Source organism: Monodelphis domestica, chromosome 5 (genome assembly GCF_027887165.1).
Source record: "Monodelphis domestica isolate mMonDom1 chromosome 5, mMonDom1.pri, whole genome shotgun sequence".
In the NCBI taxonomy this organism is placed as follows: domain Eukaryota; kingdom Metazoa; phylum Chordata; class Mammalia; order Didelphimorphia; family Didelphidae; genus Monodelphis; species Monodelphis domestica.
In genome coordinates this window covers 122,910,920-122,937,668 of record NC_077231.1, presented here as the reverse complement: position 1 = coordinate 122,937,668, position 26,749 = coordinate 122,910,920, and the positions used below count along the sequence as shown (strand labels likewise).

At 37.6% G+C, this 26,749-nt stretch overlaps 1 protein-coding gene across 1 annotated transcript in view; it reads right to left on the bottom strand.

Moving 5' to 3' along the window:
• ANO2 (anoctamin 2) overlaps positions 1–26,749 on the bottom strand; it is a 532,091-nt gene that overhangs the window by 99,882 nt on the left and 405,460 nt on the right. The window contains exon 14 of the mRNA XM_056799271.1: positions 12,753–12,948. Coding sequence (XP_056655249.1) covers positions 12,753–12,948 — 196 coding nt within the window. The remainder of the gene's footprint in view (positions 1–12,752; positions 12,949–26,749) is intronic.

Below are 26,749 nucleotides of genomic sequence, written 5' to 3'. Positions count from 1 at the left end.
TAACATAGAAAGTACTGAAGTGGCTAAGTGACTCATCTTCCTGAGTTCAAATTTGAGCTCATCCACTTCTTGCTCAGGAACCCTGGGCAAGTCACTTAACTTAAGCCTCAGTCTCCTCCTCTGCAAAAAGAGCTGGAAAGAAATAGCAGACTACTACAGTATCTTTGCCAAGAAAACCCCAAATGGGGTCACAAAGAGTCAAAACTACAGAAATGACTGAACAGTGACAATAGGTAACAAATAAGTTTAATAGAATCTAACTATAAGGGCCAAATTTGATCTCACAGATATTGTTAAGATTCATTAGGATGAGGTTTGTTACCAGAATACTGCTTGAAGGAGTATACTGGAATAGAACAGGCAAAAGGGAAGAAGGGTAGGCTGGCAATATATATTAAGAAGTCATGGGGGCAACTAGGTGGCACACTGGATTGAGAGTCAGTCTAGAGACCAGGTCCTGGGTTCAAATATGTATCCCGTAATATCCTATCTGTGTGACTCTGGCTAAATTCCTTAATCCCAGTTTACCTAGCCCTTATTGCTCTTCTGCTTTGGAACCAATACATAGTATTAATTCTAAAATAGAAGGTAAGGGTTTTGTTTTTTAAGAAGGTATACACACTCAAGAAAAGCCAGAAAATCAAAGTAGAGTTTGTCTAAAGTTCAATGAAGGGAGAAACTGAAGTGAACATGTTTATGTATTCAGAAACAAATCATAAGTCCCCACTGAGGCATGATGGAGAAGTGATGGAGAAGTTCAATTAATCCAGACATGTGCAAGAGTTATCTCTGCCAAAAGCAGAGCAATTAATAATTTCTTGATATGCTTTAATGATAATTTCCTCCTCTAAAAGATAGAGGAAGCAACAAGATGAGATGCTGTTCTGGATTGAATTCATGCCAGCAGTGAGGATCTGGTCACTACAGGAGAAATGTTTGGAACCTGAAGGGACTGTGCTTATTCCATCTTAAAGTTTGTGACAAAGGAAAGGAAAACCATCCAGAGTTTTATAGGTACTTAGATTTGTGAAAACAGATTTCAAAGGCTAAGAAGAACTATAGATAGGATCATGTCACCTAACATTCTACAGGAGAATTCAGTTCAGGAAAAATAGAAAGGTTTCAAGAATGAAATTCTGAGACAGAGGTTCTTAACCTTCTGGTGCCATGGTTGTTTGTTTCTTTGGTAGGCTGATGAAACCTAGGGACCCCTTCTCAGAATAATTTTTTTTAAATGTTCAAAATATAATACAGAGGACTACAAAGGAAATAAATTATACTGAAATTATTAAAAAACAATTTTAAGTTAATGTGGAGGGTACTACATGATTCAGTGGATTGACAGCCAGGCCTGGAGGCAGGAGGTCTTCAATTCAAATCTAGCCTCAGATACTTCCTAACTGTGTGACCCTGTGCATGTCACTTAACCATCATTGCTTAGCCCTTGCTGGTCTTCTGTTTTGGAACTAAAGCACAGTATTGATTCTAAGATGGAAGATGTTTTGAAAAAGTTAATGGATCCTATTTTAAGAACTTCTTTTCTAAGGATACAAAAAATATTTTTATGAAGAGGAATAAAAGGGGGTTCTAAAAATATATTCTAAAAATGTAGACAGAACTCTAGCCAACTTAAATCTTATGATGACATGTAACAGAAAAAAAAACAAGGACAGGTGGCAGAGGATGTGTAAAAAAGAAGATGACTCATGCCATGGAATTACCTTGTAAGAAGAGTGCCAAGAGTGCCAAAGGTGTTAAAGACACTGGCAAGGAAGCTAAGGATTACAAATATGGTGAAAGGGTTTGAATTTTACTGGGCAACAGAACTAAGATCATAGAGAGTTAGGACTGTTGCTTGGAAGAAAGGGAATAATAATAATTGATGACAGAGATAAAGTAGAGTAGTAGCTAAATTCCTATTTTGCCTCTATTTTTTCTATCAATGAGATTGATCTTTGGACTTCAGAGGACAGAAGAAAGGTCAATAGGGAATATAACTAACTTAAAAGGACAGAACATATGTGGTTTGTAGGGAGTATACCTAAAAGAAGTTGAGATTATAAGAAAACATACTACCCCTGACAAGTTCAAACAAATTAACTACATTTTCAGGGACTGAAAGAACCAGTAGATCTGATGTCTTTATCTGAAAGATTGAGAAAAGAGGTAGTGTAGCACAGGAATGGGGAAAGAACAGAGGTCCTGATATTTTAAATTAAAGAGAATAGTTTCATAATTTAAACTTTATTTTGAAAACATTTCAGAAGGTAGGTTAATGAACATTTAGAAGAAGAAACAGCAATCACAAAGAACAAGCATGGTTTGATCAAGATCTAGAAATTTTAGACAAATCCTTTCTTTTTCAGTATTCTAGGATCATCAGTATAGGAATGGAAAGCATCCCTGAGGCTGTCTCATCTAGTCTCATCCTCTCATTTTACAGATAAGGAAACTGAAGCCCAGTGAAGTTAATTAACAGCCCCAAGATCACACAGGAAGAGTTAACATTCTTTCCAGTGTATCACACTAGGGAATAATATAGATATTAGGTCCACAGAAGATTTCTCAATTAGTTAATAAAATCTTTCAGTATAGTCTTGTGGAAAAGAGAGAGAAAGAGGTAAGTTAAGCATAGTACAATTAGGTAGACTTGGAAGTGTATGAATTGCCGGACAAACTTATAGCCGACATTAAGAGTTTCAAAGGCAGCCATGCCTCAGGAAACTAATTGGCTGTGTGCCACTTACCAATTTTGTCAATGATTTTGGACACATAAATGTGTTTAAAAATACACACACACACATATATACTTATATATATACACACATATGCATACACATGTTTGTATTTTGTCTTGCTCTGGAGGACATTATGATGATTCAAAAAGATTTCCACCCAGAATTCTGGCTATTAAACTAAATTGAAGAAGATGAAATCTAATGGGGACCAATGTCAGTCTCACATTTGGGTTTAAAAATTGAACATCATGAATACAAAATAGAGGAGGCAAAGCTAAAATATAATTCATCTGAAAAAGATCTGACGGTCTAATGAGCTACAAAGCTCCACAGACAGAAGAGATTTCAGTAGCTGAGTCCAACCTATACCTGAACATGACCCCAACAACACACCTCAGGAGTGGTCATCCAGTCTTTATTAAAAAGACCTCCATTAAAAGGGACCACACTATCTCTTGAAAGAGCTCATTCTCCTTCTGGATATTTCTAATCATTAAGATGTTTTCTTTCTAGCCTAAATTTTCCTTATTACAATTGCTCCTACTTTTGTTCTCTGGGACCAATAGGCTTAATCTCTCTTTCTTAGGAGAGTCCTTCAGATATTTGAAGACAGCTATCCTGTATCCTGCCCACCTAAGTCTTCTCTTTTTTAAACCAAACATCCCTAGCTCTTTGAACCTATTATCATAAAACAAAGATGACCATTCCAGTTATTTTGCCCTTGGAGGAAATTTATTTGCTATTTATTCATCTACATTACATTTTTCTAGTTATCATGTCTTTCTCCAGGACTCCCATTGGATGAGTAGATAACAATAGCTGCATCTTATACACTTTGTAGTTTACAAATTCATTTTTATATATCTAGTATAGTTTCTTATTTGAACTTTACAGCTGCCGCAATGCAGTCAGTAGTAGTAGTAGTATTCTCATTTTACAGCTGAGGACAAAGTCAGTAAGTGGCCTTAAATCCAGGCCTCCCAACTCTAAATCCTTAGACCATCTCTAAGTTTTCTTTCCTTTATGATTCAGACTAAAATTGTAACTCAGTCTTTTAAAGTCCTCTTTACTCCCCAAAAATTCCCACACCACTTCACTTCTTTTCTTCCCCACCTGAATGGCATTAAACTGGTGCTGCCAGACTTAGAGTTTTTTCAGTCCATACATGTACATGTGCTTCATGTTCTTAAAACATTTCCTAGATCCTCCCTTTATTATAACAATTCCACTTCAAAGATCAAACCACTGTTCTTTTCTACCCCTTGATTAATCAAGATCAATAGCACCATCATGAATCCAGAGTATCTCTCCTTGGGCCTCTTGTGAGGCTAGGAGCCCAGGCCACTGTTTCATGGTGAGCATGGTTGATAGGTGACACAATTGGCAATGCTTGAATCAAGGAGTTTTTTAAACAAAAAACAAACCCTGCCTGAAATTCCTCATCCTGAATGGCGTAAGGATCTCCCCAGCCTATTTAGCCAAGGAGAGCTGCATGGGTTAGAAGCCAAGGGGTGGAAAGGGGGATGAGAGGAGTTGGGATATGACTATATCACTGTAATTTTGTAGGAAATAAAGTTGGGGGAAGTCCACAGAGGATTTCTTAATGTCCCTCAGCTAGGAGACTTTGTGTTTTCTCCTTCTCAACAAACCCACAAACATGAATAGACTCCTGAGATTGGAGAACAAAGGCAATTCATACCTCAGGATACTATAGATCATGGCATTAAATGGCTAAATTCAAACTAATGTTCATAACCACAATCCTTTTTTAAATAATCATTTGTGCTGATTATTTTATCTTAATAATTAACAGTTCACACCCCCTCCAGGTAACTGCTTCTCTCTGTTTACTTAGGTTACCGAAAGATCTAAGCCTTTCCCCTCCCTGTGTTCAAGTCCTGGCTCGACAGCCTCCCATCTGACTGATTTACACTTAACTCCTCAGACTCTCACTGGGCTGAGGATACTTTATTCCCTATATAAGCTTGATTACCCACTTATCTGGGAGAAAAAGAACCTGAGTCCCAAGAGTCTGGGGTCTGGTGGTCAAAGACTTGGAAAAGCTATGCCATTGGTCTGAAAGACCCTCTCTAGTCTTGTGATTTTAAGCTCAACAATTTCCCTCTCTATCCAAATTGGGTGAAAAAAATCATCTCCTAAATGAATAAGGCAGGAGAGATGGCATCTTCTGGGTGGCCCTCAGCTAATGCCAGATGTGTTCAGAATTGCCAGATGTGCTCTGCTATGTATGGTCACTGAGTGAATGAATTTGCAAGATTTCTGGTATGGCTTCTATCATTTAGGTCCAAATGCTTAACAACATCTGTCTACTGGTTTTACATGATTAATGTGGGGGACATTAGAACATTTAACCAAATTTATGTTGGTGACTAGGAATCTGGCCCAGAAGCCTGAGTTATAAATGGCCAAGCCCTGTGCATGGTCCTAGGTCTGAAAGATTGGGGGGGGGGTGTAGAAATGTAGGCAAATCTAGAGACTAGGACACGGGAGTAGCTGGTGCATTTTATTTCCTTACGTGATTCTATTTAAACTGGCCAGACCTAGATCTCCCAATTACTACAGAGCGACAGAACAAGAATTTCATTCCAATTTTTTGAGAAGAGCATCTGGTTCTTTCAGAATGTTCCAACTGGAAATCATGCCCTCCCCTCTCTGAGCTGATAAATCAAATGGCTGGTTATTATTTATTGGTTTCATTTCTAAAAATCAAATTTGAGCTTTGAGGACCACGAACCCCATAAATAATGGGCATAGTCAATAAATAAAGCCAATCCCCTTGACATAGCACTAAATCAGAGGCATGCCCCACCTTAGACAGAGAAACTTCTGTTGCTCTGCTTGGAGAGCCATGACTGGACTTTGCTGGGCTCTCTAGGAAAGGAGAAAGGGTCAAGATTTCCTAATGTGGGGTCAGGGAATGGGACAGCAGCTGGGTTCTCTGTGCTGTAAAAGAGATGGAGGCATGGAATTCTAAAGAGTTATATGGACAAAATTGCCTAGAACTCTATCCACTCTTCTCCCTAGACCCCCTTCACCATGATCCTTTTCCTAAAGAACTAAAATCAGAAGGGATGGAATCATCAGAATATGATTGTATTGACTGTTAGCACCTATTCAGTGTAAGATGAATTTTACCATTTTGGGCAAACGTTTGCTTCAGACCATGGGACAGAATTTCTGAGTGTGCCCAGTCCAGGTTCTGAATCTTTTTTTTTATATATACTTAAAGATAAAAAGATAGGTGATATCAAAGATGACTAGACAAATACCCTATATTGTGGGGGGGAGACCCTAAAATTAGGCCCATATGAGGAAATGGCTCATGTCTTTCTTTAGTGTAATTATAATTAAAGAACCAGATAAATAATGACTTTCCTGATGGACTTCCACTATTAGGATGATTGATTAAAAGAAGAGTTGACCAGGGACCAAGAAGAAAGGGCAAGATGCCTAAGTGGTAGAGTAGATAGGACACGAGGCCTGGGATCAGGAAGATCTAAGTTCAATTTTAGTCTCTTTACTTGCTATACAACCCTGGGCAAGTCAATTAACCTTTGTTTGCTCAACTTCTTCATTTATAAAATGAAGATAATAAGAGCACCTTCTTCCTAGGATCATTGTGAGGATCAGATGAGATAATAATTATAAAGCAATTAGCAATCTAGTAAACATTATGTTAGCTATATTGATAATCTACATTGAAGAATGTTAGCTATAATGATGATAAGATGACCAGAGGCAAGAAGAAAAGGGCAGAATAACAAGATGCTACAGTGGAGAGAACATTAGTGAAGTCAAGAAGATGTGAGTCCAAATCCAGCCTTCGACACTAGCTCTATGGCCTGGGGCAAGACACTTGACCTCTGCTTGCCTCAATTTTGTCAAGTATAAAATGGGGATAATAAAAGCATGTACCTTCCATGGTTGGTGTTAGGGAAAAGAAATATTTGTTAAGTGCTTTAGCAGGATGTCTGACATATAGTAAGTACTTAATAAGCACTTGCTTGCTTGCTTCCTTCCTTCCTTCCTATTAATGAAAAGCTCCTGGAACCTACCTACTCTGGCCTGATTAAAGGAGGCCCAGGCAATCTCTCTGGACCCTGGCCTAGCTATACCATTATTCTAATTAGTGGCAGACCAGACAGGTCAGGTGGGGCTGAAATACAAATCACTATTTCCCTCCTAAGATTACACACATGAAATATGAATCCATGTGATCCATATGAGTGGCTTCTAAAAACTTCACATTTTAGAGACAGAACCTGAGCTTGTCCCAGAGAATTGAGAGTGTGAAGAGAGTGAAAAACAATATAAGGCACCTCCTGCTCCCATAGAAAAACTCCTACCATAATGAGGGTGGGAGAATCAATACGTGCCCTGTGTTCAGAATGGTGGAGGAGCTCACTAGGTCAACAGGACATGGGGGTCCACTTCCAAGTCCATATTCTAATGAATATCAGACCTGGGCTGTGCCTAGGGGAACAAGTGAAGAAGACTCCTCTTGGCAGTGGAATATTCTAGGCATGCCTGGGTGGCTCTGGAGGAACCTCAACTGGAACTGAGTGGGAAGTCTGGACCTGTGTGGGTGAGTCAGTCAAAGAGCATGAGGTGCTAGCTCCCTTCCCTGAGGGCAGATCAAGCCTTCACAAACAGCAATGTTTCCTGACAGCACTAAGGGCTGCCATCTGGTCTTATTTCTGTTTTTCTCTCTGTGTATGCTTTGGGGGGTGGGGCAGAGGAGGGAGAACCCACCACCCCCTTTTCTCTCTCTGTAATGTTGTTGTCTTGTTTGTGCTGTGGGGAGGGAAACATCTAGGCAGGAGCCAGAGAGCCAGCTGTGTAGCCAGACAGCCAGCTGTGGGAGTGGGGGATGGAGAGAAGGGTCTGAGGGTTCTCTTTCCACCCCCTCAGTTATTCTCTTCTTCCATGAGAAAGTAGAGAAGAGACTGGGTCAGAACCTTTGAGTGTTCCTAGGACACACCTGTCAGGTCCAGCTGTTCTGAAGGGTTTCCTAACTGAAGGATATTCTTGGTCCCAAGGGCAAGGAGATGGGGGACCTGAACCTACTAGCACCCTGGCCAACTTCCAGGATTCCCAAAGCCTTTTGCCTAAACCACCCTGAGGCGTCTGGCTTGTGAAGAGATGGGTTTAAACTGCAAAGGGATACATTTAGGCTACATGTACAGATCTAATATTTGTATGTTAATAGGCAGGAAAGGAGGTGCCACCTCCTTACCTGAAGGGTTATAAAAATCTTTCAGAGACATCCAACCAGGAAGCCTTGGTCCTTCTCTGATAAACTAATCCAAAACTACAATAAATATAAGAAAGCAAAACCCTAAAAAACCTTCACTAGTGATCCAACAACTCAAAGGTTCACACCCTACTTGGGCTAGCTAGCCCTTTACCTGGTTCCATGGCTATCCACTACTTTGACCCTGGGATATCCTACACAAGCTGCTTCTCATCTTGGGGAAGATGAAATGCACAACTTTATTCTGAATCAAAAAGCAACCTTAATCTCATGAGTTCACGAACAAGGATGAGCGCATAGGAAAGCAGGCACCCTTCCCCAAAGTTCCAAAAGGCAGTCTACGATAATGAGTCTTGTTTCTGGCTTCTAGAGACATTATTGTATCACACAATAGAAGGGATCATGATTGAGCTTCATGGACTTGCCTTGATCCAGAGCAAATATCTAGTCCCACACAACCATTTAATGGCAAGCATAGAGCCCTTGGTTTGTGCTGGCTTCTCCCCTTAACTATTTTGGTTTCTGTCTGTTTTACTCTGTAATCAATGAAAGCTACATTGCCTGACTCCTACTTTTGCATGGAGATTCTTCTCTTTTTTAACTTTATGGTGTGAACTTTAGCCTAGACTCCACTGAACATGTTGGTAAGATCATACAACAATAATCAATAAGGCTTACAGCTGGAAAGGAGCTTAAGAATGCATCTAGTCCAATGTCTTCAATTTTCAGATGAAGCTCAACTTGTTCTGCTTGGACCCAGAAGGAAAAACTAAGAGCAAAAGGTGGAAGTTGCAGAGCCTGAGATTTGGGAGTGATGTAAAGAAAATCTCTAACAATTGTGAATCTTGTTTAGTCACATGTCTTATTCTTCATGACCACCTCATATGGGTTTTCTTGGCAAAGATTGGAATGGGTTGCTATTTCCGTCTTCAGTGGATTAAAGCAGGCAGAGGTTAAGTGACTTGCCCAGAGTCACATATCTAGTGAATGTTTGAGGCTGGATTTGAACTCCAGACTCTGACTGAGCCCTACCATTCTATCCACTGAGCTGCCTTCAATAATTAGAACTAACCAAAAATTGAATGCGCTGCCTCAAGAGATAGAATTTATCCTCTTTGAAAGTCTTCATTCAAAACACACACACACACACACACACACAAAAACACACACACAAGTATTTATTAAGGACCTCTTATGTGTAAGGCACTGCATTAAGTACTTTTTTACAAATATTATCTCATTTTATCCTCATAACCCTTGGAGATAGATGCTATTGTTAATCCCATTTTATAGATGAGGAAACTGATGAAGACAAATGTTAAATGATGTGCCCAGAGTCACAGACCTAATAAATGTCTGAAATCAGATTTGAACTCATGACATCCCAATTCCAAATCTCCCGTGCCACATAGTTGCCTGCAACTAATGATAGACTAACAATAGTTTGATAGGTGTAGATGTGATTCATGATCACATTTCAGTTCGTTTGCTTGCCCTCAAAACAGCCCCTTCTGGTTCTGAAATTCCAATAGGTAGAGTGCCTTGGCTGTGGTTTCAGGGAGCCACTGGGATTTACTGTTTCTCTGTTTTCTGACTTTCATGTCCAACATCTTCCCCTCATTCTACCATCCCCTAGAACAGGCACTGCTGCCTGCATTTTGACTCAGACAACCACAAAGTAACATGATCTATGCTGTTATATTTTCATTTATTTTGTTAAGCCTTTACCAAAAATATTTTAATTTGGTATGACCAGCACAGGGCATATGACCCTCTGTATGACACCTCTGCCCTAGAGAATACCTTTTACTTCTTTCAAAAGTTCTATTTCTCCAAGCAACTTCCAGTATATCTAGATTTACTCTCCCTTCTCCCAGGGAAAGCAGGATGGTCCCACATGTGTGCTTGCTCAGGATGTATGTTCTGGATCAGACTGAGGCTATAATGAATATGGCTCCTTTAGTCCCAGTGCTCTGAGTCCAATAAAACCTGGGCCACATTCAGACAAACACTTTCACCCTTCATACTAAAAACACATATTGTCCATATTTAAAGGAAAATTAGATCCATCCATTTACACCCAGAGTCTTGAAACATTATTCTTTAAAAAGCTATTTGATGTCCCAGAAGCCACTTGTGTATTTGGTATTAATTCTGCCTCCCACCCCCTTTTTCTCTCCTTATTAGTACTAACATGATATATTGCCTGTTGCAATGGGTAGAAAATAAATCATAACCATGCCAAAAGACAGACACTGATTGATGCTCTTAGAACAATCCAGATATCCTTGTTATCCTAGTGATTTACAGCTGGAGAAAATCTAAGTCTTGGGGTTGGGGTGTGAAACTTGAGTTCTAGTGCAAAACTAGTTCTAGTTTTTCCCTTATTAGCTATGTTATGATCTCAATTTCCCATGCATATAGCTCTCTAGTGTAAGTTTGTGGTATCTAGAATTCTATCCCTTGTGACAAAATCCTGCTCAAAATTCACCTACAAGAAGCCTTGTAGACCTAAGTTTCCCTGACCCAGGACTCCATTAATCTTTATGCACTCAGTCACTTGTTCTTGCTGGTAGACTTCATTTTAGATGTTCTTGAATTCTGTAATCATTACTCCATGCTACTTAACAACTTTCATGGCCCAAGAGTCTACAAATTTACATATGATATTCAACTTATTTATCTGGACTTTTATCATTGATTATTACACTACTGAACCAATTACATCAGCAGTAGATTAACTAAAGGCTATTAATGACAGTTTACATGTCATTTTTATAGTCACAAAACATTTTAATATACATTAGGATCAGAGGAATATTGATTCAGAGCTAGAAAGGGCCTTAGAAGCCTAAGTCTCATTCCACTCCTTCACTTCACAGATGAGGAACTGAAGTTTGAAGAGGATGATCAGCTTGCCCAAGGTCAAAATAGGCTGCATATATCAAAGGAAAGATGGAACTCAGGGTCTCTGACTCTTAAATCTAGCATAATCCCTGTGATGATATTTGGTCCATTTTCTCAATTATCTTGCTTAACCTTTCTCTAACCTCTGATACTATTGGACATTGGGGGTAACCACCAATTGGTAAATGACAAGTAGTTATATATGATTGTGATAGAATATTACTGTGCTATAAGAAATGATGAGTGGGATGATTTCAGAAAACCTGGGAAGATATATATGAACTGATACAAAGTGAAGTGAGCAGAACCAGAGAACATTTAAATAGTAATAGTGATATTTTAAGCAAGCTCAATTCTGAAAGGCTTAGCTACTCTTTCCAAGACAATGATCTAAGACAATTCCAAGGACCCATGATGAAAAGTGCTGCCTACCTCCAGAGATAGAACTGATAAACTATGAATGCAGACTGAACTATACTTCCTTTATTTTTCTTTGTTTGCATGTATGTGTATTTTCTTCTGCAACATGGCTTATATTGAAGTATGTTTTGCTTAACTTAAAAAAGTATAATCAACACCATTTTACTTGCCTTCTCAAGGGGTGGTTGAGAAGTAAAAGGGAGAGAAAGAATTTGGAACTCAAATTTTTTAATGTTAATTTTTACATGTAATTGGAAAATATTTAATGAAAGAAATATATGTGTATAGATACATATATTCAAGGTAGAATTAACAGCTTGGTAAAAAAAGGCTGAAGAAAATAAAATCTTAAAAAAACAGAATTGGCTAAATGAGGGGGGGGGGGGGTGTAAATGTTCCATAACAGAACTTTTCAGGTAGCTCAGACAGTCATCTATCTGAATTTCCCCCTCAAAATCCTTAGCCTCTCATTCAAAAAACTGTATAGTTTTTTCTACTTATATCAATTGTACTTGGCTAATAGTAATCACTTAACAAATCCTGGGCCTGGAGTTAGGAAGATTCCTCTTCCTGAGTTCAAATCTGTGCTCACTTGCTAGTTGTGTGACCCTGAATAAATCACTGAATCTGTTTGCCTCAGTATCCTCTTCTATAAAAATGATCTGGAAAAGGAATTGGCAAACTACTTCAATATCTTTGCCAAGAAAGCCCAAATTGGGTTATGAAGAATTGGACACAACTGAACACCAATATAAGTAGTAGTAAATTGGAAAGAACATTGGATTTGAAGTCACAGTACTTGGTTGCTTATCCTGACTTTGTCACTTACTATGTATAAGGAATAAAATGTAAATTATCTATGGGCAAGAAACTTAGTACTTAGCATATTATAAATCATATAGCCAGTAAAGTCAATACTTTTTAACTTGAAGTGAATTACTACTAAGAGTAACTGGGCTTAAATGCTGGATTTCTTAAATAATTGTATGACAATGACTAAGTTGTCATCTCTAGGCACCATTTTCTTCACCTCTAAAGTCATGTGGTTCTCTTGATGAGCTCAATTTGTGATAGAATATCACAATATGAAGTGATGTAAAGTGAGTAGAACCAGAGAATATTTTACAGTATTACAGTATTTACAGTGTTTACAGTAATAGTGATATTTTAAGCAAGCTCAATTATGAAAGACTTAGCTACTCTGATCAAGACAATGATCCAAGACGATTCCAAGGACCCAATTTTAGTTCTAACATTCTTTTCTGGGATTATTGGATAAGACAGCTCTAGTCCCTAAGAGTCAGAGACTTAACAACCTTTACTGGCACTAGAAATCAATACTCAAAGTGAACATGATGAGAACATAGAAGAAAAAATACAATTTTCAATCACTGAGCCTAGTAGCATAATACCGATTTTGGTGAGCCATTTGGCTACAGCACCATAGATCTCATCTAGGATGAGGATGACCACCAAGTTGATGATGACTGCTGTTGCTGTCACTGTCGCCCGGACGTTGGAACGGGTAGCTTTGTTGAGAGACAGGGCAGCTGCAGTTGTAATTCGGTATACAATCACCCCAAAGACAATGGAGAATGTCAGTGCAATCTGTTGAGAGGAAGACAGAGAAGAATCAAACTCCAGCTCTGCTATTTACTACCTTATTATTATAAACATGGCGTTTCATCTGGACAAGGAAGAAATTGAACTAGATACCTTAAGTCACTTATAGTCTTAACATTCTGAGGGTCTATGAGTAGACTTGTAGGCACAGATGGATGGTGCATTAATGGATGTAACAACCACTCTGATGACATAATAGATCACTGAAGCATGACTAATATGTAATCAATATGAAATTAATTATCAAATTGTCTTTCAGGCTGCTAACTCTGTATGAGTTCAGAATTAGGAGAGATCAAGAGAAGCTAGGGTGATCATGGTTGGACAATCTTAAAATGGAAGATGTAGGACTTGAAGCGGGACATTCAAAAATCTGCAGGATATATAGAAGAGGTAAACAGAAGGCATTTGAGGCATTGGAAAGAGTGTGAATAAACATATAAAGGTAAGGAAAGCTGATTATATTAATGAGGAAGGAGAAGTGGAGGTAAACTTTATCAGATTGGGGGTATACTTTAGAAAGTAGTAGGACATAGCTGAATAAATAGGATAAATCTATATTATTAGAAATTGAAATGTATAAGATAGAACTAGGGAGCCATGGAAAGTTTTTTAAGTGCAGTGTTAAAAAAGGAGCTGGAAAATTGGAAGGACAGAATTAGTCAGGGAGGAAAAAAGCAGGAATCAGCCCTTACATTTCTTCAAGCTTCAGTTTAAACAAAGGAGCACTTTGAGATTTCTCCTCCAACCAGCTATTTGAAATGAAGAGCTCAGATTTCTCCATTTGGTGCAGAAATCTCTTGCCGTGACGCTGACTTAAAGCCGCTGTTTTCAGAAGAGAAATTTTACCAGCCACTTGACCTCTGGGTGCCCTGAACTTCCTCTCTCTGGAAATCAAGAATAATAAGGGGCTTTCCCTGCCTGCTACCCCTCCCCCAAAAGTATACTCCCTTCTATCCCAAGGAAAGGTCATTACTATGTGTCAACCACAGGGAAATTAGGAAAAGAAAGATGCCTCTGGACAGGACTAGTTTGAATCAGGATCCAATTTCTTAACATGCAAAATCTTATTGTGTCTGAGTTTTCCTGAACAAGATTGGACTTTCAATTTGTATCAGTCTAGTAAGGTTTTCTTTCTTGTGATCCATGTTCCCTAAAGGACCCTGTTCTAAGTCATACCTCTTTCCTTTAAGGGAATGACGGTTAAAAAAAAAAACACAACTAAACTAAACTAAAAACACTGGGCAAGGGCTTAGGGTAAGAGCAGCTGTCATTACAATTCCATGATTATGGCCTAAAAAGAGGACAGGAGAGAAAGAAATGCTGTCCCTGGTGGGAAAGGTCATGGGGGATGGAGAAGGCATTTTATTGGTTGGTTAGAAATCATTTTGGCTACATCCAGGAAGGACAGCAGCAGATTAGGTGGGAAAAACTTGGCTTTGGGAAGCCATTCTGTGTTGAGAAATAGTAGGGGGGGGAGGGAGACTAAAGATGGTAAACAGCCTTGAGGGTTAAGAAATAACTGCTATGTAAGTAGAAAAGGCAGGATATGACATCACCATTCTTCAACAATGTAGACATTTTCACTCCCAATTCCTATGGGGTTCATACTGCCAGACAAGGAAGGCCTGGAAAATGTGGTGTGAGAATATTTTCCCCCAAAATCACTTTTGCAGTGATGGTTCATGGTGGTACTGATGAAGCAAGGGGAGACCTGAGGCTTATGATGGAGCAAGGTGATGTGGTTCTGGGACAGACAACAATGGTAGAAATATCTCTTTTGCTGTGGGGATCTGAAGAGCCCCAATAGGAGCAGAGAGGGGCTCAGCCCATGTGCTACTCTGCTGTTAGCAAAGTATTCCTGAAAGTACTATTCCTTGAAAGTACACAGAAAGAAAGAACTAAGCCTGCTTAGGAAGTCAGAACATCCCATTTTATTGAGAGGAGATTCATCAAAAATAACTCTTTGCTCTCTGGATATATTCTCTATATGCCCCCTCTCCCAAGACCAACTCATTTGCTTTGAAATCTCCTCTAGCTCTCAATTTTTATTTTTCTCACTTGCTATTTAGTATAAACTGCCCTGGGTTCAGCCAGGTGGCTCAGGGAAAAGAATCAGATCTGGAGATGGGAGGTCCTGAGTTCAAATATGGGCTCAAACACTTCCTAGCAAGTCACTTAACTCCAGTTGCTTAGCACTTATCACTCTTCTGCCTTGAAACCAATACGTAGTATTGATTCTAAGAAAGTAAGGGTTTGTGTGTATATGTATACCAGATACTCTGTCTGTCTATCTGTCTATCTGTCTATCTGTCTATCTATCTATCTATCTATCTATCTATCTATCTGTCTGTCTGTCTGTCTGCCTATCTTTCTGTCTATATCTATATCTATTTCTATATCTATACCTATATCTATATCTATGAAGACACACATGGCTTTGGTACCACAAAATCCTAGTGCTGAAGAGGCATCCAGGAAAGTTCCCTCAATCTAAAAGATTATGACCTCGATTATTGAGTCTTGTCTGTTACCTCTTCTAATTTAATTTCTCTGAGCCTTAGTTTTTCTATAATAAAATGAGTATAATGATACTTATACTATTTATGTCACAAGGTTTTTTGTCAAGATCAAATAAGATTTTAAAAAGGAATTTTCCCCCTTAGTAATGTATTAATATAGTAAAAGAAGAAAGTTTCCAGAGTGAGTTGTCTACTGCAAAAAAAAAAATCATTTTATTTTACCTTTTCTTTTGAAAAAGGACACAAACTCATATTATATATTTATTTGAAAAACATATAATAAATAACATGCTAAAACAATCTAATGAGCAATCTAATGAGATGTTCCATACATGGCGGAAGAGGGATCACCAAGAGGGCAAACTATAAACAAACACTATTTAACAAAAGATTACATATATAATATATAACAAGTAGATGCTTTGTATTCATCAAATGTATATAATACAAACTATTATTTTTAAGGGATGTTAATCCAACTCACTTTTTCAGATAGAGAAAACTGAGGCTCAGGCTTACTAGATTTTCCACTGTTTCTCATTGGCAATGCTGGTATTTGAACCCAACACTTTTGACTCATAGTCATGTGTTCTAATACTCCATGACATGTCATGCATGATCAATTTTTGCACTTTCTTTTGTACACAAATTAGACTAGGAGAACCTTATATGCCTTTGTATTGGCTCTTGCACCTAGCATATCACTGAAAAAAACACTCTGTAGATGTTTTTGGACAGTATCCCTCTTCCACCATGTATAACATTCATCAACAATCACTTACAAAAGTGTGCTAACTGAGAAAGAACACAATTACAAGACAATAAGTCATGTCTAGAAAACGATTTGCCTGATGAACGTATAGGGGTTTTTCAAGAGAATGTGAGTTGAATATCCATGAATAGCCCAACACAGCAGCCAAGAAAGCTAATAATACCCTAGGATGCATAAAGAACGGTAGAGTATTCAGTACTAAGGAGCCCACACTCTCATTGTACTCTAACCTGGTAAGACCCTATTTGAAATGCTGAGTTCTGGGCCCCACATTTTACAAATGTTCTTGATTAGCTGGAAAGAATCCAGAGTTGATCAGCAATGTGGCAGACCATAAGAACCTCTCATAGGCAGATTGGTTGAAGGAATGTTTCCCTTTAAGAAGAGAAGACTTAGGAAAGATGTGATGACTGCCTTGTACCTAAAGGATTATCACATGGAACACTAATTACACTTGGTATGAAAGGGTAGAACTGGGAACCACAGCTATTCATATACATATACACAAAAGTAGAATGATTATAAGGAGAAAATATCACAGTATGTGGGTCACACATCAGTGAACTGGACTACTTGGGAGGTACCTGGTTCCCACTTTCCTAGAGGAAATCAAGCAAAAGGTGGCTATCCACTTGTTTGGTATGTTATAGAAGGAATTCTTATACAAATATGGTTTGTGTTTTCTATCATCTGAAGACCCTTTTGACTGAATTTCTCTGTGATTTTAAGTGGAGTGGAAATACTTATGTTTGCATCCCTTAATTCATAGAGTTGTGAGAAAACTGCTTTGTAAATGTTTGTGTTTTATAAATGGAAATTATGGTCAGTATTTGACACCATGGTTTAATTCTAATGATAGGCAAATGATGAATCAATAAAATTCATATTTATGAGGTATTTTAAGGGTTGCAAAGTGCTTTCCTCACAATACACCTGTGCAAGTATTAGAGTTCCTATTTTCCACATGAGGACACTGAGGAATCAAATGATTTACCCATTTTTAAATAACTAGTCAGTGTCTGGGGCAGCATTTGAGTCAGTTCATTAATTCAGTAAACATTTATTACTTGCTTACTACATGTAAGGCAATATACTTTGCACAATGGATTCAATAACAATCAAAAATCTAGTTCCTCAACTCAAGAAGATTACATCCTATTGGGAGGAAATAACTGGGACTCGGGCAAGTTAACACAAAGTATAATAATTGCAGCAGAGAGGATTAAGTAAGGTTCCATGATGAAGATAGTGCTTGAGCTGAGCCTTGTTAAAGATTCTGAATAGGCTAAAGTGAGGTAGAAGCATTTTCCAGACAAGGGGCATAGTACTTGTGAAGGTGTGGAGAAAGGTGATAAAATGTTAGATCAGGAAACAATAGTAAGATTGTTTTGTTGGAACACAAAGTAAAAAAAAAAAGTAAGGTGTGGTAAGTCTAGAAAGGTAAGATGAGGTCAAATTGTTAATGGCTATATATGTCAAATATAGGATGCAGCACTAATGACTTCCAGTCAAGTTGGTCACATGAAAGGTAACAGAGGAGCCTAGTTTTCTCCCATTTATTCCACTAATGAGCTAAAAAAGGAACAGATAAAATAATGATTAAGAAATCCAAGGATTAATAAGACTAAGCTCTTTCATCTGGCCCAGGACTACACCAAAAGATAGCCAGGAGCCATGAACACAGCAAAAGGCATTCATCCAGGAATGCCAGCTGTAGCTTAAGGGAGTAAGCACAGCCTCAAAGGGGGGAAATGGCTTAGTCACAAGTATTAAAAGATTACTGTGGAAAATTGAAGCAAGAGAATTAAAACTATAATTATAAATTAAATAGTAGCTCTGAAAGAACGAATTAGGAGAATTTGTATCTTAGAACAGAAAGTAGAAAACCTGACCTGTGAAATAGACTTCCTGAACATTGATATAGCACAAATAGAACTTTATGGCACCAGGAGAGAAGAAATATTAGAACAAAATCAAAAGAGTGGAAAAGTAGAAGAAATGTAAATATATGCCATCAAAAACAATTAACCTTGGAAATGAGTCAAGAAAAGATAACTTTAAAATGATCAACTCCATTAAAAGAATTCCTGGGGAAAAAAAACAAATATTTTATATCATGAAATCATAAATGAAAACTGCCCAGATTAACTAGAACCAGAGGATGAGTAAATAGAAGGAATCCACCTGGAACCTTCTGAAGGAAATTCCAAAATGAAAACACCTAAGAATTCTAAAGTCCAAGTGCAAAAGTTTCATGTCAAAGAGAAAAAAAAATGCAAGCTATCAGAATGAAAGAATACAAAACCCAGGAACCATAATCAGGATTATATGAGTCTTGGCAGCAACTATGATGAAGGAGAAAGCCTGCCCCCAAGAATATTGTTATTGCAAAAGACAAAATATAAAAACTTATAATGAAGAATTACTTAACATGCAAAAAATATTTATAATCCTACTAGTGAAAAAAATGGACATTTAATGGAATATATTATTTTCAATCATTTCTATAAAAATAGATCTGAATAGAAGTGGGGACCTTTTCAGTAAAGTCAAGGATATCTTTTATTTCCAATAGTAGTTAACATACTTCTAGAGATGCTAGCTATACAAATAAGATGTGGAAAATATAGTGAAGGAGTAACCAGAAGCAAAGAGGTAATAAATTTATTGAAATTTTCAGATGATACTATAATCTGTACTTAAAGAGCTGTAGAGATAGAAGAAATTAATTGGTAACAATAGCAAATTAGCAGAATAAAAAAGAAAACCACATAAATCATCAACATTTCTGTACAATCCCAACAAAAAATAGTAAAAAATAAATTCTATTCAAATAGCTACAAACTTCAATAACTGTACAGATATTAATGCTCATGTTTGGGCCATGCCAAATTTTTTTAAAAGTGACAATGTTTTCTAAATTAATTTACTTATTCAGTGGACTGACAATCAGATTGCCAAAGGATTTTTAATAGAAATAGAAAAAATTAACTAAAATTCATCTGGAAGAACAAAACATAGAATCTCAAGGGAAATTGTGGAAATGGGAAATAAGGGCCTAGCAATTCTACAAAGCAGTATTCTTCAAAACTATATAGTTCTGCAACAAGCCAGGACACTCCTGAAGGACTTATGGGAAAGAATGCTAACCACATTGAGAGAAAGAACTATGGAAGTAGAAATGCAAAAGAAAACCATATGACATCACTTATCACATGCATATATGGGTATGTGATTTGGGGTTTGGGCTATAAAAGGTTGCTCTATAGTAAAAATGTATGAAATGGAAATGGGTATCAAGTGACATTTGTTCAACCCAGTGGAATTGATTGTCAGCTCTGGAAGGGGGGGAGGGAAGAGAGGAGAGAAAGAAAATGAATCATGGAAACATGGAAAAATATTTTAAAATAAAAATTTAAAAATGAATAAATAACTATGTAAGGCCAGGAGCAGCTAGTTAACTCTGTGGATTGTGGTTCAGATCTCACTTTAAGACATCTTGCCTAGCCCTTACCATTATTCTCCCTTGGAACTGATACTTGATATCAATTCTAAGACAGAAGGTAAGAATTTTCTTAAAAAAGAGGAAAAATATTCGAATTTAAGAAAGGGAAATCTTAGGATATCATACTCCAAAAGGAAAAAAAAAAAGTATAACACTATTGAGGTGGGTGGAACTTATCTAAAGTAAAATACTCAAATTTTCTTGATGAAAAAACCATAACTAGGCAGATTTTTTTGAAGTGTAAGCACAAGAGGAAAAAAAAAACTCTATAAATAGAAATACATTTGCATAGATAGATGGTTCTAATTAATGATCAAGTGCTTACATTCTATTAAGGGAAGAAAAGACATGCCCTTTCAGAATTCTGTCTTCAATGATCACAAAGGAGGGAAAAAAATGGGCCTATTGGGTGGGTCTATCCTATTTTGTTGGCTTTAAGAGAGGAAAGAAAAGGAAGTGAGGAAATTAATACACTATGTAAGAAAAAAGGAAGAAGGTAGAGGACCTTCTATTTCTCATAATTGGACTGTGACAGGTGAAACAGACAGAAACATGGAAGATGAAATAGAAGCAGTGAGACACATGAACCTCACTTTTATCTAAATCAGGTAAAGGAGGGTTAACACACACATAAGAATAGTTTGGTATAGAAATATATTCAACAGGAAAATAGGAAGAGTTTGGGAAAAGAGAGAGTAGGGTTTCAGAAAAGTTGGTAGATTTGAGAGGGAAACATAAACATAAACTTTGGAAGGTTTAAAAATGGATTGGAATCCAGGACTTCAATCCCCACAAGCCTTTGCTCCACTTCCCCAGAATGCCTTGTAATCTCACCTGGGCCGAGATGGAGAAGGGATTTAACCTGATTGCAAAGGGTTTTGATCTCTCTTTTGGACTTCCGTTTTGGGGCAGATGTGGCTCTTTCCATAATGTAGGTGAGGTCTTGTCTAGGCCTCTGGCCTATGCATGTGTTTTTTCTTACTTGTATATTCTTAAATTCTCAACCTTTAATAAACCTCAAAAACTATAATACTCCTTGCAGAGAGAAACTAATTTCTACCTGCCTCAGTCTCCCCTAAATTTTAATCTTTACAAAGGCATATAATAAACAGAAGATTAAAAGAAAACGAAGTGTATGAATTGGTGATAAAGTTCTAATCCTAGGGTTAAGAGGCAAAGAGCATTTTGTCAAATTTGTGAACTCCTACGATGGTGTTTTTCACTTCAACTCAGACAAGTACCGTGGTGATCACATCCTTGATCTTGTCATCACCTACAAATGTTCCGTCCCCATAATCTGTGACTTTGAAATTCCTCTGTCTACATAGCTATTGTCATTTCCATCTTTTCCTGCTCTTCACCCCTCCTAAAACTTTTCTCTTTTATCATTTCAGTTAGATCCAGTTAGATAGGTAGAACAATCTGAGACAATATCTGTGTGACCCTGAACAAATTACTTAACCTATCTGCTTCAGGTTCTGCAACTGTAAACTAATATATAATGTAACATATATTATATATTTTACATAATGTAAGATAACATAGAGCATCTACCTTACAGGATTGTTGTGAAGATAAAATAAGACAATATTTGCAAAGTATTTAACACAGTGACTAGCTCATAGTAGGAGCTTAATATATACTTAACAGATTTCTTCCATCTGTCAGAACATACTTCTTTCTACTTACAAAGGTCATAACTCCAATTGTAGTCTGGAAATCTTGCTAAATGAATCTTAACCTTCTAGTTAACCTCTTCAACATTTTACTGCCCTTTACATTCCATAATCATTGTCTTATTGCTTCTCATTTTGTTCCAAATACCAAATTTCTGAACTACAGTCAAAATCTACCTTCTCTAGTGGAACATCCTCCAGGAACTGATTCAGAGTGAAATGAGCAGAACCAGGAGAACAATGTACACAGAGACTGATACACTGTGGCACATTGAATGTAATAGACTTCTCTGCTAGCAGCAATTCAATGATCCAGGACAATTCTGAGGGACTTATCAGAAAGAACGCTATCCACTTTCAGAGGAAGAACTGTGGGAACAGAAACACAGAAGAAAAACAACTGCTGGATCACATGGGTCAATGGGGATATGACTGGGAATGTAGACTAAGAGATAACCCTAATTCAAATGTTAATAATAATATGGAAATAGGTCTTATTCAAAGACATATGTAAAATGAAGCAGGAGGGAAAGAAAAAAAAAACATGAATCATAGTACCATGGGAAAATATTCTAAATCAATTAATTAAATAAAAATTTTCAATTCTAAAAAAAAAATAAATCTCCCTTCTTTGCTCCCACTGGAGGAAGAAAACATAGGCATACTGACTGTTTCACTCCCCACAATAGGATAGCATTATCTTCTTTTTTCTAGTTTTCATCTTTATGATGATGATATCAAAATCTATATATACACCTTTTCATTTTCTTAGTCTTTTTCTGGTCTTGCATCTCCAGAAGCTCCTTTTGGCATTTAAAGCCCTTCTCATTATGATTGTATATGATCACTCTGTGTTAATTACATGTTACTTCCACATTCACACTTTCCACTTCACACAAGCAAATCTTTCTGTTGGCAATAAGTGGCATTCCATCTCCTGCTTCTCTGCCTTTGTACATGCTATCCCCTATGCCTATAATCCTCTCCCTCCTCATCTCTGCTTCTTTGAACTCCTACCTCCTTTCAAGGATCAGCTAGGAAAGTCAATGGAGGGTGGAGTCAAGATGGTGATGTAGAGGCAGCAAAAGTTCAGACCTCTGAAAACCCTTCTTTATCAATTACAAATTAAATGCTCCCAAGGGACTGAAAATCAAACCTAACAATAAGAAAGCGCCAAGGAACCCTCCTGCTGGACTCAATTTAAAAGTTAAGCCCCCCAAAACCGAGAATTCCAGAACACTCGGCTTTAAGGGGAAGGGAGAAGAAAGATTTCAGGATCACTACCCCCCCACACCTAGAGCACTGAGTCTCCAGCAGCAGCTGGAACCTCTGGGCAGCCAAAGGTGCTGGTCTGAAGGGAGTACCTTGCAGACAGGGCTATTCCAGGTTCAGAGCATTGAACACAGGCGGTGGGGAAGGAGCTAAAGAGGGAGTGCAGAGTGGGCAGCCTGGTTGCAGAAGTGGAGACCCTCCATATTGCTCCCCCCTTCCAGGAGGTTTTGGCCTCAGGGCACATACAACCCAACCCAGCAGGACTTAATCCCATCAACAGATTTCTGAGGTAAGGGAAGCTCAAGATCAAACACACCCCCTCACAGACTGCTGAACTTTAATCCAATCAAATCCTCCAGAGCACAGGGAAGCAAAAGTTCCAATACCCCTCCCTCACAGACTGCACTGAGAGACTTGCTAACAAAACTCCAAGAGGGAAGACTAACAGAAAAGCCAAAACCCACATATCCAACACATAATGAGAGGATGAAGAGTGCAGGCAACTCCGGGGGGGGGGGGGGGGATGGGAAAATATGAGCAAACAACAGAAAAGAAAAAAGAAATTACAATAGAAAGCTTCTATACAGGCAAGGAATGAACAAAGAGCAAACAAAACAGAGTAAGAGGAAACACCAAAAAATAAAAAAAGAAATCCCAGAGAATTGGACACAGGCTTTGGAAGAACTCAAAATACAATTCAAAACACAATTAAGAGAGGCTGAAGACAATTGGGAAAAGAACTTAAAAACTAAGATAAGTCATCTGGAAACAGAGGAACTTGAACTAAAATGAGAAAATAGTGTCCTGAAAGCCAAAATCAACCTGCTTGAAAATGAGGCAAAGGAGACGAAAGATGAGGCAATGGAGATGAAAGATGAGGTAAAGAGGATGAAAGATCATGTCCAAAGAAAATCAGACCAGAAGGAGAAGGATGACCAAAAATCTAGGGATCAAATCCAATCTTTAAGAACCAGAATACAACTAGAATCAAGTGACCGCACAAGATAACAGGACACTATAAAACAAACTTTAATGAATGAAAAAATTGAGGAAAATATGAAGCATGTCATTCATAAAACAGAAGATTTAGAAAATCGTTCCAGGAGAGACAGCTTAAGAATCATTGGCCTACCAGAAGACCATGACAAAAGGAATAGCCTGGACATCATACTACAAAAAATTATCCAAGAAAACTGCCCTGATATTCTAGAACAAAGGGGAAAAGTGGAGATTGAAAGAATCCACAGATCACCTCCTGTACTTAATCTCCAACTGACAATGCCCAGGAATGCTATAGCCAAATTCAAGAAATATCAGACCAAAGAAAAGATATTACAAGCTGCTAAGAAGAAGGCATTCAGATACCATGGAACCACAATGAGGATAACAGAGAATCTGGCTGTATCTATACTGAAGGACCAAAAGGCATGGAATATGATATTCTAGAAAGCAAGGAAACTAGGTCTACAACCAAGAATCAACTACCCATAAAAACTGACTATATTCTTATAGGGAAAGTATGGTCATTTAACAAAATAGAAGAATTCCAAGCATTTGTAAAGAAAAGACCAGACATGAACAGAAAATTTGATATTCAAGCACAGAATTCAAGAGAATCACCAAAAGGTAATTAAAAAAGAGGGGAAAAAGAAAAACAAAACAAACAAAAAAAACTTTTTTTGAAGAGACCCAATAAGTTAAAATGATATGGATACTTATAAGAAAAGAGGTAATTGGTAACTCTTAAAAATTGTTGTTACCACAAGGGCAAGTAGAAGAATTACACTTAGAGGGAACAGTGACAAACTGTATAGGATGAAATGACAAGACATAAATATGTATATAGATATATGCATGCATAAATACATATATGTGTGTTTATATGTATATTTACATATATGTATATTGTGAACCTTAAAAATTCTCAAACCCTACTTCATAAGGTTAGGATTATGAACCTTAAAAATTTCCCAGACCCTACTTCATAAAGTTGGATTAAGACCATTCCCCATTTGGATCATTCCCCATTTGGATCATTCCCCATTTGGGCAGTGAAGGTACTTAGATCAGGAATGTGAGACCTCTACTCCACCCCTACTTAAGTCTGCCCTAGGGGAAGATAAAGTTGTAAACTCTTTGCTGAACAATGAAAAGTACTTAAACCCATACTTATAGTAAGACAAAAAGTTCTTTAAGCCATGCCTATTTTTAGAACTCATACAAAGGGGTGCTAAGTACCTATAAAGGTCAGGCAACTTGTGAACTTACAAGGAGCAAAGAGGTGAAAACTTACTCAGAGATTCTAGTTTACTCAGGTGTGAATTACTCAAAAGATTAGTCTACTCAGGTGTGAACTAAGAATGGCCTGTCCTTTGAAAAACATCTATTGTAATTCGTAAATGGAAGAATTTAGGGGAGGTGACATAGGAGAAAATTCCCTTTATAAGGAGATGATAGTCTCCTAAGGAAAAGCAGTCTCTAAGGAGGCTGTTGGGAGAGAGTCTATTGAAAACAGTCTCTTAAGACAGTCTCTTGAGACAGTCAGAAGAATCCCTCTCTGGAGAAGGATGGCTGACTGAACTGGTGTCACTAGAATCCTTGCCTGGACAGATCTTGTGGTGAGTGATTAAGGACTGACTGATCTTTCTTTTAGGGCCTAGGCCTGGGTTGGCCAGGACTGGCCAGGGCCGGCTTATCCATTTCTCATTATTCCCTCTTTTTTTTCCTCTCTCTCTCTTTCTTAATTCCTCATTTGTATTAATTAAAATCTCTATAAAACCCAGCTGACTTGGGTATATTTTAATAATTGGGAATATTTCCCTGGTGACCACCTTATATATTGATTTAAAAACAAGACACTGTAGTGAAAACATAATTTCTGGGGTCACAATTTACTCATCCACTCTTATATATACTACAATTTATATCTTCCACTATTTTAATCACTACAATATATACATACAACTAGTGCTAAAAAAAAAAGGTCAGTACTAAAAGAAATGGGAAAAGAAACAAATGGGGGTAAATTTGTATGTCACAAAGAAGCATATGGTGGGAAAGGGGAGAACATCAATACACTGGAAGGGTAAAGTGGTTGGAAATAGGAAATATTCAACTCTTATGTGCATTGAAATTGACCCAAAGAGGGAAGAACAATCTAATCCATTAGGGCAGAGAATTGATTTGTGCCCTATATGGAAGTAGAAGGGTAACAAACAGACTGGTGGGAAGGGAGGCAGGACAAAGGAGGGAGAGGGTGGGGATAGTTTAAAAGGACAATAAAGAAAATAAGGGAGGAATAAGAATGGAGGGGGTAGAAAGGGAAATAAAATAAGGGTGGGAATTAGGGGAACTGATTAAAAAAACAAAATGTTGGTTTGGAAGGAAATAATGAAAGAAGAAACGGCAGGGCTAGGAGCAGAAATCAAAATGCTGGGAAATACACAGCTGGTAATCATAAGTCTGAATGTGAATGGAATGAACTCACCCATAAAATGCAAGTGAATAGCAGGGTGGATTAGAATCCAAAACCCTACCATATACTCTCTACAAGAAACACACACATGAGGAAGGAAGATACGCATAGACTGAAAGTAAGAGGGTGGAGCCATATCTATTGGGCATCAACTGATGAAAAGAAAGATAAATCAAACCAAAAAATCAATAAGAAAGAGGTAAGAGAAGTGAATGAAATTTAAGAAAAATAACAAATGTGTGGAGAAAAATATATAGGGACAAAAAGGAATATAACTTCTTTTCAGTAGCACATGGTATATTCACAAAAATTGACCATGTATTAGGACATAAAAACATTGCAAATAGTGTAAAAGAGCAGAAATAATAAATGCAACCTTCTTAGATCATAATACAATGAAAATAATAATTAGTAAGGGTACATGGAGAGGCAAATCAAAAATTAACTAGAAATTAAACAATACAATTCTCCAAAGTTGATTAAAGAACAAATCACAGAAACAATTAATAATTTCATTGAAGAAAATGACAATGATGTGACATCCTTTCAAAACCTATGGGATGT